This window comes from Grus americana, chromosome 5, assembly GCF_028858705.1.
Source record: "Grus americana isolate bGruAme1 chromosome 5, bGruAme1.mat, whole genome shotgun sequence".
In the NCBI taxonomy this organism is placed as follows: domain Eukaryota; kingdom Metazoa; phylum Chordata; class Aves; order Gruiformes; family Gruidae; genus Grus; species Grus americana.
Window position 1 is genome coordinate 28866312 of NC_072856.1, and position 13019 is coordinate 28879330.

Genomic DNA, 13019 nt, shown 5'->3' on the forward strand with positions numbered 1-13019 from the left:
ATCCACTTCGCCTGTTTGTGGTCTCCGAATGCTCTTTTCAGTGGTGAGAAAATCCAGGATACCAGTAGGGGCATTTTGTGATACCTTCCTACCCCATTTGTAGTTTGTCCTGCTATTCTACCACTTCCACCCACATCAGTTGCAGCAGGTTTGGCTCTTGTCTGACCTGTTGACAACCTGTTTTTCCCACCTAGGGGAAGGCGACACTACAATGAACACGTGAAGACGGCATAAAGCCACTCTCCCCTTCCATCCTCATTTGGACCTTGTACTGAGTTCATCTTAGAAACAAATTTTCAGCTGAGCCCCAAATGTCCATTTAATATATTTCATAATAGCTTGTTTTAATTTGGGCAGTGTACTAAAATTACTTCAAGTTTCTGAATGTATACTCACCGTGAAATTTAACTACAATGCTGCTGCTCACCAGAATTGAAATGTCTACTGTCCATTTTGCTATACAATCAAAATGAAAGCCTCAAATCTGCAGAGACTGTAATTCTATTTTGTTCTACCCAAAGTCTAATAAAATATTCATTATCAACTATCACATACTCTTCTTTGTCTCCATGTCCAAGATGAGAAGCCTCTGTAGAATGTATTTTTTGCTTTGGTAAGTGTTTTTTCTTAATGGAAAAAAACCAAAACACAAAAAAACCCCTTTCTTCTTAGCAAGGGACACTAGTTCCAGTTACATCAAAAAAAAAAAAAAGTGCAGCAAACGACAAGCCAATATAAAACAAGACTACAGAATTCCTTCAGAGCCCTCTTTTCAGCAACACAAAACATTACCATGTGTCTATGTCACCTTATGCTTCCTTTTCAGTGTGAGATTTTGCATCAATTAAATTGCATCACATGATTTAGGGCAGCTCTTAAAACATATTAGTCTAGCTTTCTGAGCTCTCAGTAGTACACGTTAAGTAAAATTAAATGGACTATTGAGATGAGAACAAACAAACTTACTGTAAATGTACTGTAAACGTACTGTATCTGGAAACTGTATTTGTGGTAATTTGAGATAATGCTCTGACCAGTGCTCAACTTATTTTCTTGTTACTGTCTGCTTGCTTACATGTTTCTACACCATGACGTACATCAGATGACAAGATGGAATCACTCACCACTGTCTACAGGGTGTTGACTAGGACTCTACTCACAGATTTCATAACAGCTGTATTTCTTTCCAATATTCTTACCTTCAGCCACTTCCTGCTCTTTTTCAGTTTGGAAAAGTTATACAAGCTCCCTTTTTCAGACTTTGGTTCTGTTTAGAGAAAAAATACAAATGAAGTCCTTAAGAGATAATGCTTTTCCCAGCTTAACCCAAAGAAAGCAGATTCAACCTAGTGCATGCCTACCTGGCTGCAGTACTCCATTCAGGGAATGCGTATTCAGCATCCCGGAATTCCCTGCTCCAGAAGACTCCCCAAGCAAAGAGTTTGGAGGTTCTTCCTTAACTTGCATCAGGGGATCCCCAGACTGAGGCAGCAAAGGATTGTCATCCAATCCATCTTCACTTTCATCGCTACAAGAAGATACATAATATGGTGGCAAAGGAAGGAAAATATTAAAAAGAAGAGATGCCCATGTAACTTTCTTACATGTGGTCATTTGTCTAAAGGTGTGAGAATTGAGATCACTTCGGATGTAATTTTACACATTAGAAATACTGCTGTTAATAATTTCCTGTTAATCCCTCAGCAATAGTCAATAATCAGACCAACCTGGCTATACTATCAACCCGCACCTTCAGTCTTTAACTAGGTATCTAATTTGAGAAGGATGAACTAAGCAAGAAACTAATATCAAGAAAAAACAAAGCGCAATATTGTCATCCTCAGCACTACTGAGGATGTACGTGTGAAAAATATAAAGCTATACTTTTTCTACTCCTTGCGTGGATATTAACACATGCTTGTAAATATACCTGTTATCTATTAGCCATACAGTTATCAGTTCTGTTTACAATTCCAAAACACTGATTAAATTAAATGTCAATTGCTTTGGGACAGAAACATACCTTGAGAACTCACTTCTCACTGCTACAACTTACACACAAATACTGCGTCTGACAACAGTCTTTGCATTTCACTTATGGCTACTAGCTATGTCCCTGAAAAATCAACTTAGTGCTTCTTCATCCTACTTTTTGCAGATGAAGAAAGTTTTGGCCACTCAGCTATGAAAAAGAGCTTAAAACATTGTGCTAATGTGTACCTGGGCTGGCAACATACTGAATTATCAGTGTGAGCTAAGAGAAGAGCAGTGCAAAATCTTTAAAGGAGAAGAGTTTATAATGAACAAATCACAACTAAACCCTTAATATGGTGTTGCTGGAAACAACGTAATAAAAATGTCTTTCCTTGGTATTCCCAATGAAAAACTGAAAAGGTTTTGGTACCTGGATATACTCCTGTTAAAGATGGCAGACGTCTGTCGTAAAAACTGATCCAGTTGCAGAGCTTTCTCCAGATATTGCAGATAAAGGGGTTTTGCCAGCTCTGAGCAGCTGCCATCCTCCCTGGCACCCAGCTCTGAGGCCATAGAACAAACCTCTCCTCATGCACAGGTGCCTCTGAACACACAGCTGTTAAGAAGAAACAATGGTCATCACCACCACCACCACCTCTGAAAGGAACGAACCCAATGAGCAAGCAAATCTACTGCGTGCTACAGCAACATTTCACAGAAGACACAACCAAGGGAGTTCTGGGCAAAAAGCTTAGGTTGCAGTTAATAGGTATATTCAACAAACAAACAGAAATTCATGCTAAACTTTCCAACACAGTATTACCGTAGCCAAAACCTAGACTCTTAGTTTTCTGTTTTCTGACTTTGTGGATGCTGTTTGATAGGAATGAGCACTGCACTGACCTAGTGTGATAATCCAAGTGGTGAGATAGAAATGCAAAGTACAATGAAGCCAGTCCTTAAACATCTAAAGTAAACTTTCATCACTATTAAAGATAACATGTTTAACTCTGAACAAAGGGCAGCTATGTATCATGAAAGCTGAATGAAAGCAATTAAATTATTAATTCTTAAGTTGAATCATATATATAAACTTACTCCAAAAAGAAAGAACTACTGAAAATATTGTTCTTCTGTTGGTTTTACCATTCAGCTCACAGCACCAAAAAAACTTCCATTCTAAAATTCAACTGTTATTTTTATTAAAGAAAAAGTAGCACATAATTAGCAATTTATTACATACTTTTTATATTTACAAATTTAGAACATAGTCTAGCTTTATATTTTGTCAACGAGTAAAAAGAGCTTGCCTGATTTTCAGTTTTTTATTCGTTCTCAGGATTTTAGATTCTTAAAAAACCAAATGCATCTCCCCTATAATATTTGCATAACAAGTACTTTAAAAACAAAACTATCAAAACATTTAATTGCTCTGTCAACTGCAATTTTATTTTCCTTCAACTACAAAACATGTCATAACAATTGTTACAGTAATAGCTCTGTCAACTGCAATTTTATTTTTCTTCAATTACAAAAGATGTCATCATTGTTATAATAATAATGAGAAAGATAATTTTAAATTATTTCCAAAGTCGTCGTTGTTACTGTGTAAACAAAAGTGTTGTCAATACCCTAAGTATGATGTTATTTACTAATAAATAAATGCCTTAAGCTTTTGCTTCTGGTGGAGGACAAAAATAAAACCAGTCAGCTTTTGAAAGACTTTGATTAATTGTTCTTCTGAAGCATTCTTCTGGTTTCTATCACTTCTTAAAAATACTACAAAACCTGAAGCAAACTTCACATTAATGCAAAACATTTTATATTTGTTCAATTATTAAACTGTTAATAACTAAATTGTTTTAAGCTTATATAAGTGAAAACACAGATTGAGTATCTGGTCTTCAAACTGTTCTCTCTTCACATATACAGTCCGAAAACTAGCATCTAACTTTTTCCAAGTCTTTTTTCCTCAAAAATTACAGAACAGGTTCAGAACTTCTAAAGTTACAAAAAACTACGATAGGTGATTAGCACCTTGAGACTAATGGCTGTGGTTGAACAGGAGCAAATTTTATTATTTCTTAATAAACATCTAGCCTTGATTTAACATCTTTACCCATACAGAATGAACAACAGCATGCCAAAAGTTGTTAGATGGGATAACAGGCCTCATTTAAAACTTATTTTTAGACTGAAGCTATCTAGCTTCAGCTTTCTGTATGCTAGATCTTCATATACCTGACAGCAATGGAATGATTGACCTCTGCTACCAAATACCCATTGCTAGCAGAGGTTAACAGACAGAACAAAGGACCTGGAAGATTTCCTTATGATAAAGGTATTAAGATTCATGCTTTCCAAGAAACTTTTATCTATATATGTCATATTGCTTAACAGTCATCTGAAAAAAACCCACCCTAAAATCAAAAGCTGTCTTCCAAGAGACAGGGCCATGAAAAAAATAAAGAGATTAGAAAAATGAGAGGAAACATGAAACTTGTGCCTCCGATTGAAGAAATCATTCAGGAGGAAATAGAAAAGGACACCAAGAAGGTGAAAGTGGTTTTCTTTCAGATCATCAATAAAAATGATATGTTATAGGAGCAAGAGTCAATCCCTAGTATCATACCAGAAAAAATATGGTGATCCCTTTTCCATTTCAAAATGTATCCATCCACAAGAGCATGTGTTATGTTAACACGGTATTACTTTACTTTCCCAGCCAAAATGTCATGTGCAACCCTTGTTTAATGATTTTACTCAGAACCACAAGGCATCTTTCACCTGTCTGCTCTTTGCAGAAAACCTCCTTCGCAAAACTCAACATTTAATGGCACTGCCTATCCTCGAGGCACTGTGGGAAAGAAACATGCCCCAAGGGGCACAAAGCACACAGGACTTCATTTGAATTCACTGCCTCCAAGGAAGCTGTATTGGGTCTGGCTGAGATGGAGTTAATTCTCCCCACAACAGCCCTCATGGTGCTGTGCTGTGTATTGGTAGCTAGCAAGGTGTTGATAACACACCAATGTTTTGGCTAGTACTGAGCAGTGTCAGCACACATCAAGGCTGTCTCTACAACATTTCTTTTCCCTCCTCAGCAGCAGGCTGGGGGTGGGCAAGATCTTGGGAGGGGACACAGCCAGGACAGCTGACCCAAACTGACCAAAGGGGTATTCCATACCATGTGACATCTGCTCAGCAATAAGAAACTGAGAGATAGGGGGAGGAACAGGGCAGGGGCATTCGGGTTTTTTTTACAATGTTTGTCTTCCGGAGTAAGGAGCACGCATACTGAAGCCCTACTTCCCAGGAAGTGGCCGGACATCACCTGCTGATGGGAAGTAGAGACTAATCTTTTGCTTTTTGCTTTGCTTCCGTGTGCGGCTTTTTGCTTTAGCTACATTAAACTGCCTTTATCTTGACCCATGAGTTTGGGGTTGTTTTTCCATCTTATTTTCTCCCCTCCCTGCTTCGCTGAGGAGGGGAGTGATGGAGCAGCTTGGTGGACACTTGGCGTCCAGCCGAGGGTAAACCACCACAGTCCTTTAAAAATTTGGGTTAGTCCATGACAAATAGTAGGACTATGCTTCCACCCCTGGGGCAGTCAATTCTGGGTGTATTGGACACCCCTCCAAGTGAAAGCAAAGCGTGGCCTGCATTCGGCTGCCAAAGGAATTGAGAAGAATGCATTGGCGATGTCAACCGTAGCATACCACTCGGCTGCTTTTGACTCCAGTTCATATTGGAGCTCTAACACGTCTGCTACAGCAGCATTCAGTAGTGGCGTCACTTCGTTCAGGCCACGATAGTCCACTGTTAACCTCCAACCTCCATCAGACTTTTGCACTGGCCATATGGGACTATTAAAAGGTGAATGAGTCTTGCTGATGACTCCCTGGTTCTCTAGTTCATGAATCAGCTCATGGATGGGAGCCAGGGAGTGTCGATTTGTGCAATATTGCCGCCGGTGCACTGTCCTGGTAGCAATTGGCACCTGTTGTTCTTCAACTTGCAGCAATCCCACAACAAAGGGATCTTCTGAGAGACCAGACAGGGTAGATAACTGTTAGATCTTCTCTGCGTTCACAGTGGCTACAACAAAAGCCCATCGGTACCCCTTTGGGTCCTTGAAGTACCCTCTCCTGAGGTAATCTATGCCAAGGACACAAGGGGCCTCTGGGCCGGTCACAATGGGGTCCTTCTCCCACTTGTCCCCTGTTAAGCTCACCTCAGCCTCCAATACGGACAGTTCTTGGCATCCCCTTGTCACTCCAGAGATCTGGATGGGTTCTGTGCCCCTATACCCTGATGGTATCAGTGTACACTGTGCACCACTGTCCACCAAAGCCTTATACTTCTGTGGGTCTGATGTGCCAGGCCATTGAATCCACACAGTCCAGTATACCCGGTCATCCCTTTCCTCCTCCTGGCCAAAGGCAGGGACCCTCTATTCCTGGTTCTGGTCAGAGTATTCACTGTCTGACCCTCGCAGTGACAGACCAGAAGTCCCCTCACCATGATCAAGGGAGGTGATTTTAATTTTACGTCTGGGAGATCGCTGTTTGCCTTCTTGTGTCTCTGTAGCAACTACGCTGACGGCCTTCTTGGGTGTCCCCTTCTTAACAGCTGTCTGCCCTCTTAGTTCACGAACACGGGCTTCCAACTTAAAGGTGGGTTCACTGTCCCACTTCCTCATGTCCTCCCCTTGGTCACACAGGAAAAAACAGAGTGTACCACGTGGCATATGCCTGGGGCTCCCTTTCCCTCTGACCGGAGCAGGAGATGACTGATTTCTTGGGGTACCTCTGACAGCCAATGTGCTGGCCCGTAGGGATGAGGAGGTACAGAGGTTTTCTTCAAAGTTCTGGAGCCAAGAAGACACCTTCTCCACAGTTGGTGTGTCCATATCTGGGAAATAAAATCTGAATTCACTGCCTCCAAGGAAGCTAACAAACCAAATCTACTCTTTTGCACCCCAATGAGCCTTGCCCTCACAAAACTGTACAAGCTTAACAGCAAAATAAAGGGAAAGAATTAAGATAGATTTGAGGTTGAGTTTTTAATTGCAGGACAGCAAACAGGCCAGAGGCAAAACAAACAGTCATATTCCTGATCTAAAATGAGTAACTGGATGCTTTTCCAGCTGCCCAGATGCACTTGCCTAAGCTCTGGTCTAAGTGGATCCAGACTGGATCAGTGCCTCTCCTCCGCAAAGGCAATGGTGCTCATCCGGCTCCACGCTCATACAGCTAAGGAGATAACCCAGCAGAAGATTATTTCTTTACTTGTAGGAAGTAAATGACCCTATGAAAAGAAGGTGCTATCAGATGTGTTTAGTAATTATCAAACTAAGATATTTTCTCAGGAGTGGCTCATTGCTACTGCCCAGAGTTCCCAGGCAAATACGAAAGCAAGTGATAACACCCTCTGTCTGCAATGACTGCAGTAACTGCTAAGAGGAGGTTTCATTCCATATTTTAATACATTAATCCCCTTGTTGTGTACACTGCGCTAAGCGTGTGCACTTTAGCATCTGTATATGCTAAGTATCTGTCTCATCTGTACTTTTTTCAGAAACCTACGTTCTTAAATACTACTTCCTAGATCAGGAAACCTTACATTTCTGCATTTAATAAAGTCCTCCTTGTGCTGACATAGTATAAGTACTCTACATTTCACTCATAGAAAAAGACAAGCTTTTGCTTGTCTTCCTATTTTAATTGTCCCAAGAGGCTCCTGTAGATACAAAGTTAATTACTCTTATCCTCAAAACAGTTACTGGCTGTATCTGCCTACCGAACAAACAAACAAACACAGGAGAGCTTAACAATATTCTTAAATCTATTACAATGCCCAAAACAAATAGCTCAGCCATTGAATTCAGCCTTTCATTTATTTATATGCTAACACTCACATAGTGCTTCTCTGCTGCTCAAAGTAATAATACAGGAAGCTAATTGACAGACACTTCTTTATTCTCTGTTCTTTTGTTCCCATTCTAGGTTTTAAGAAACAAAAATTTCCAATGGCTAAAACTGCTTGAATACTGAAGCAAGAGAAGATGAGAACAAGTGAGAGGCACACAACAGCCTGATCCTACTACAGTAGGTAACAGCGCTCAGGACATCAACACAACATTGCTTCAGTGGATTTACATGGTGATGACATTCATTCCACTTTTCTTCACCATTTTTGAAAGAAATCTATCCTTTTCCCTACTCGGTTTAAGGAAGATTGCAGAAATACAGATTTTCAAAATGGTTTTATGTAGTACTTAGGTAAATACTTGCGTTACAGGTGGTGAAATGACTGGATGCTGCAGAGTAATCCTTCTGCCATCACGACTTTCTTACTAATATACACCGATTTTATGTTAAGTTTCAGTATCAAATTCAGTAGTTATTTGTTTTGTCCCTTCATCTCCCCTAGAGTTGTAACAGTTTAGGAAACTGGCATTTGGAACTAAATAGCTGCTGCGCTGCCTGGCTGGCACTTTGAATCCTCTAACAGTCTGTCTTAATCAGAAACTCACACTGAACTAATTTAATTGTATCGCGTGGCCCTTTGAATTATTAAAGGCACAAGTAAAATACCACCAGCAGGATCTTAGTTTAGTTATATATACCAACTTCATACAAATAACCTTCATAATCATATATATTTTTTAAAGATCTAAGTTCAGTTCTGAAGAAGCCTTCCTTATTGTGTTTTAAATCACACTGCTTAGTTCAATGTTAATGTAGATGTGGGGCTTCTTTACTCACTCTGTTTTTTCAAGTCTGCCCATTACAAGGTCTAGTCAGTAAGCAAACACCCAGCATTGGAGAAGAATCCTCCAAGGACGTCCTCAGAGAGCAGAGATATGTTTTATAACAAGGTTTCTAAGTTTTATAGTCACTGACCCACACCAACCAAACAGCAAAAACACCGCTCTAATGAAGCAGCTTAGCTTTAAAAGCGGATTCACCCAGTTTAAACAAATAACCACTGGCTATTTCTGAATGAAGTCCAACAAGTTTTTGCTACTGCTATAAATTTAAAGCAGGAGAGCCATAAGTGGCAAGCGTGCAGTTTGGCACTTGTGTCTAGCTACAAGCTAGAAAGGTTTTGCTTTGTATAGCTGTTTGAAACAGCAGTTTTTCCTCCAGGAGTCTGTTTTTCTTTTTTTTCCTTCTCCTTCAGTTGCTGGCATCTCTACATCTCATTTAAGGCCCAGGGGATTACTTTTTCTTGTCTTTATGCCTAACATTAACATTGAACATTACAGTAAATAATGTTAACAACTACATTCCTAGCTGAGGGCACATACACAAACACAAGCTGCCATGGAGGGATAAGGTACAACATAGCAGCTAACCCACAGTACCCCTCCCTAGCCTATGACAAATGCAAGGCAAATTAGGGAGGTAAAACTAATTTAGTCTTGCCTGCCATACACTAAGTTCATGTATATGAAGTGTTACCAGCTGGCAGGCGAGCACACTCATTTGCTCAACTATTTCAACGTGCAAAAGCAGAGTTTCTTACCCTTCCTCTGTCCAACCACTGTAAGAGCACTGATAAAACATTCAAGTGGACAAAAACCTGAAATCCCCGTTTACATACAGAAAGTAAGTATTCCTCATATCTCTATTTACAGCATTGAAAGTTTTAGCCATAAAGCAGGATTAAAAACTGGCAGCAAGAATACAACCTTCTATGCTATCTTAGTTCCCTCACAATCGTAGCAGTTTTCTGGGTTTTTTTACCACACGTGGTCTTTTCATGCTTTGCATTTTGACCCCAACTTATTAAGAGAGATTTTCCAGATTGATGCAAACACCTACATATATAGTTACACTGAACCATTTTCCAGAATACACTATATGCCAGGTTTTAAAGCAAAATACAATCATCATATAGTATTTTTATGGCAGTGTCTTATAAATATAACTTTGATACATAAGAGATTATTGCTTTTAAAAAGCAGATAGGAAGATATTTCATATAAACCTAAAGTCCTCAGATTCCACTAAACTCAAGCTGAATGAATAAATGTACATACAAGTGAAGTGGGAGTTCACTCCATTTTAGTTTGAAATTAAAAAGAGGCCATTTTAATTGCTTTTCTGAGTAATGAAATTTAGTTAAAACTAGATACTGTCCTATATACGGTACTTTGCTGTTTTGCTTTTGTGCTAAGTTTTATATTGTTTGCCAAGGAATGAGACAGCATTTCATTCATCTCTGTTCCACCTTTTAATTGCTTTTAAATACAGAGAAGAAGAGCCAGTGGGGCACAGGTTGTGAATTTTCTAATTGCCAACATAAGAGTCACAGATAGGGCCCAATTTATTATTAACAAAAAAAAAAGCTATACAGCTCTACGAAAAATTTATCAGAAGCATATCCATAAGTGAATGACAGAATACCTTAAAACATACCAAACACAGAAGTTGGCATGTCACAGCTCTGCTTCCATGTTTAAACTAGCAGAAAAATGACTGGCTGGAAAACAAACCTAACTATTTAATTGTTCAATTAGAGTAAGCCTTGTCCCCAAAGGGCAGTTAACAGTATTTATGGAGACCTCTGATGATGCATCCATATTCTCTGCACTACATAACAGCACCAACTGTTACCCTCACACACTGCCATTGCTTCATTCCTCCTCTCCCTGTGTACACAAAATACAAACTGCAGGGATGTTTCGGTTTTGTTTGGTTTTTACTCCCTCCACCCCAGACCACAAAAAGGGAACTATGTCCAAGAAAGCTCTAAAAGGACCATTTTCTTCTTGCCATCTAAACCAATCCCTAGCATCTAATTTATCTTGTCAAACAGCATGCTTATTACAGAATTTACAGCTTATTACATTATACCCAAATGGAACAAAACTTGCTCATTTTAACTGTCAAGAAATGCAAGGCAGTATTTTAAGCAACTTTAACAATATATGTGCAAGAGGTAGACTAGAAGCGAATTACAGGGAATATCCTTAAAGATTGGGAAAAGATTCAAGCTACAGTCCTATTTCTTGTACTTTTCCCTCGCTATCTTACCAACCTCTGGGTTTCATGACATACTCCTATACACACGTTAAAGGAATGACAACACAAATACATCATTTCTGATTTGTGTAAATTAAAAAAAGATGAGTGTTGATCACAAACAGGCCTATCAGATGTGCTGTACAAATCCATACAGTGGATTTGCTCATGAGAGAAAACTAAAATTCTAATAATGCATGTAAAGACATTTTGCTATTAAAAAAAAGGAACTTGACTCGCACCATTTTCTTCATGCAAAGAAGAAAATAAGTTGAAGAAATTGATTATTAAGATCTACAACACTGCTGAGAGGGAGACTTACCACACAAGATCAGCAACAGGGTAACAAAAAGAACGTATAATGCTAAATAATACTAATCACAGGAGAAATTGTATTAGGGTACGTGTTTGCGGTGAAACAGGATTAGACTTTATACCACAGCTTTAAAGAGGTATTTTCTAGTAACCTTAAACGATGTTTTGCGTACACGTGGTAGGCACTTTTCATCAACAACGACACCGATGTAGCACACGCCACCTTCCCGCAGATGCCAATCGCTATTCGGACAGGGCTCGTGACGAGCCCAGGCCTTCACAGAGCCGGGCACTGAGGAGAAGTCTCCGAGTTTGAACAGCAGCGTTGCATCATGCCGACCGTACGCACACGGGGCTGCCCGGGCCGGCAGCGCCCAGAGGCCGCCCTTCCCCGGGCAGCCGAGGGCAGCCACAGGCCGAAGCCCCCGCTCTGACACCCCGGCACCCCAAGGGGGGGCCGGCGGGACCAGCCTCGCGGGGGGGCGGCCTGTGCCTATAAACCCACGCGGCGCCGCCGACCCGACCCGTCCGGTCCCGCAGGAAGCGGCGCGCTCCCGCCGCCGGCTGCGCTCCCCGTGACGCGGCGCTGGCGGCGGCTCCGGCCCGGCCCCTCCCGGCCCGGCCCCTCCCGGCCCGGCCGCGCTGCCGCCCTCGCCGCGCACCCCCCACCCCCCCCACCCGCGCACGCGCCCCCGCCCCCCGCGCGCACGAGCGCCCGCAGGTGCACGACGGCGCCCCCGCCCCACCCCCGCCCGGGCCCGCTGTCGCGCGCGCCCCCTCCCCCCCCCCTTTCCCGGCGCGTGGCGGGGGGCCCGGCGGCCGCTCCGCGCGGGGGGGGTGGGTGGGGGAGGGGCGGCTCCTGCGCCGGTATATCGGGGCGCATCCGGCGGGCAGGGCGGGGAAGGGGCCTGTCCCTTTAAGAAGAGGCCCGGCTGCTGCGGCCGCCGCTTAGCTGGGGGGTGAAGCCGCGGCCTGCCCAGGCGGGGTCCCGCTACCGCCTCTCGTAGCCCCTGCCCGACGTGTCCTTGCTCGGTCGCCGCGGTGGCTCACCTGGGTAACGGGCCCGGCTTCGGCGCGGCGGCCGCGGCGACGGGGGGCTGGGGGTGTCTCCTGGGCTCGCTCCCCCGCTCGCTCCACCCGGCCTCTCGCCCCGCGTTGCCGGGGCTGGCGCTGCCTGTCTCCTGCCGCGGGGCGCTCTCGACTCCTGCCTCGCCAAGATGGCGCCCGCGCTGCTGCTGAGGAGGAGGCGGCGGCTGCGGGCGCTGGGACGGCGGCGGCGGCCACTTTCGCTCACTGAGAGGAGAGGAGCAGGGACACGGGGAGCCATGGCGGGGGGGAGGAGAGGCGCCATGGCCAGGCCTGAACAATCGAGCCCCGCATACCTCCCCGCCGCCCCGGTCCCGCGCCTCGGCCCCGCCGCCCCGCTTGCGTCGCCGCAGCCGCCGTACGGTCCCCGCGCCCACGCCGCGGGCGCCGTCCCCACACGCAGCCCGCGGGGGGCCTGCTCCCATCGATGCGCTCCCGCGGCTGATTGGTAGAGTCTGGCAGTGACGGAAATTGCCGAAGGGACTCGGCCGAAGCGGCCGGGTGAGCTAGCGAGTCTCGCGCGAGGCGGGGTGGGCTCTCGCGATGTCGGCGCGGGGAGGTGGATGCGTACCGGAAATGACGCGCTCTCGCCCTTGAGCTACCGGAAGA

At 43.6% G+C, this 13019-nt stretch overlaps 1 protein-coding gene across 2 annotated transcripts in view; it reads right to left on the bottom strand.

The window, feature by feature from the left end:
• The window catches only part of INO80 (INO80 complex ATPase subunit), a 70275-nt gene extending 57601 nt beyond the window's left edge, over window positions 1-12674 (bottom strand). The window contains exons 1-4 of one of the 2 annotated variants that reach the window (XM_054828961.1): window positions 12375-12674; window positions 2405-2590; window positions 1362-1528; window positions 1200-1267 (exon numbers count right to left, since the gene is read on the bottom strand). In XM_054828961.1, the coding sequence (XP_054684936.1) occupies window positions 1200-1267; window positions 1362-1528; window positions 2405-2547 (378 nt within the window). In that variant the 5' untranslated portion in view covers window positions 2548-2590; window positions 12375-12674. Of the gene's footprint in view, window positions 1-1199; window positions 1268-1361; window positions 1529-2404; window positions 2591-11476; window positions 11885-12374 lie in introns of those variants that run through there. The other variant, XM_054828962.1, reaches the window with a different exon arrangement.
• Window positions 12675-13019: the final 345 nt, after the last annotated feature.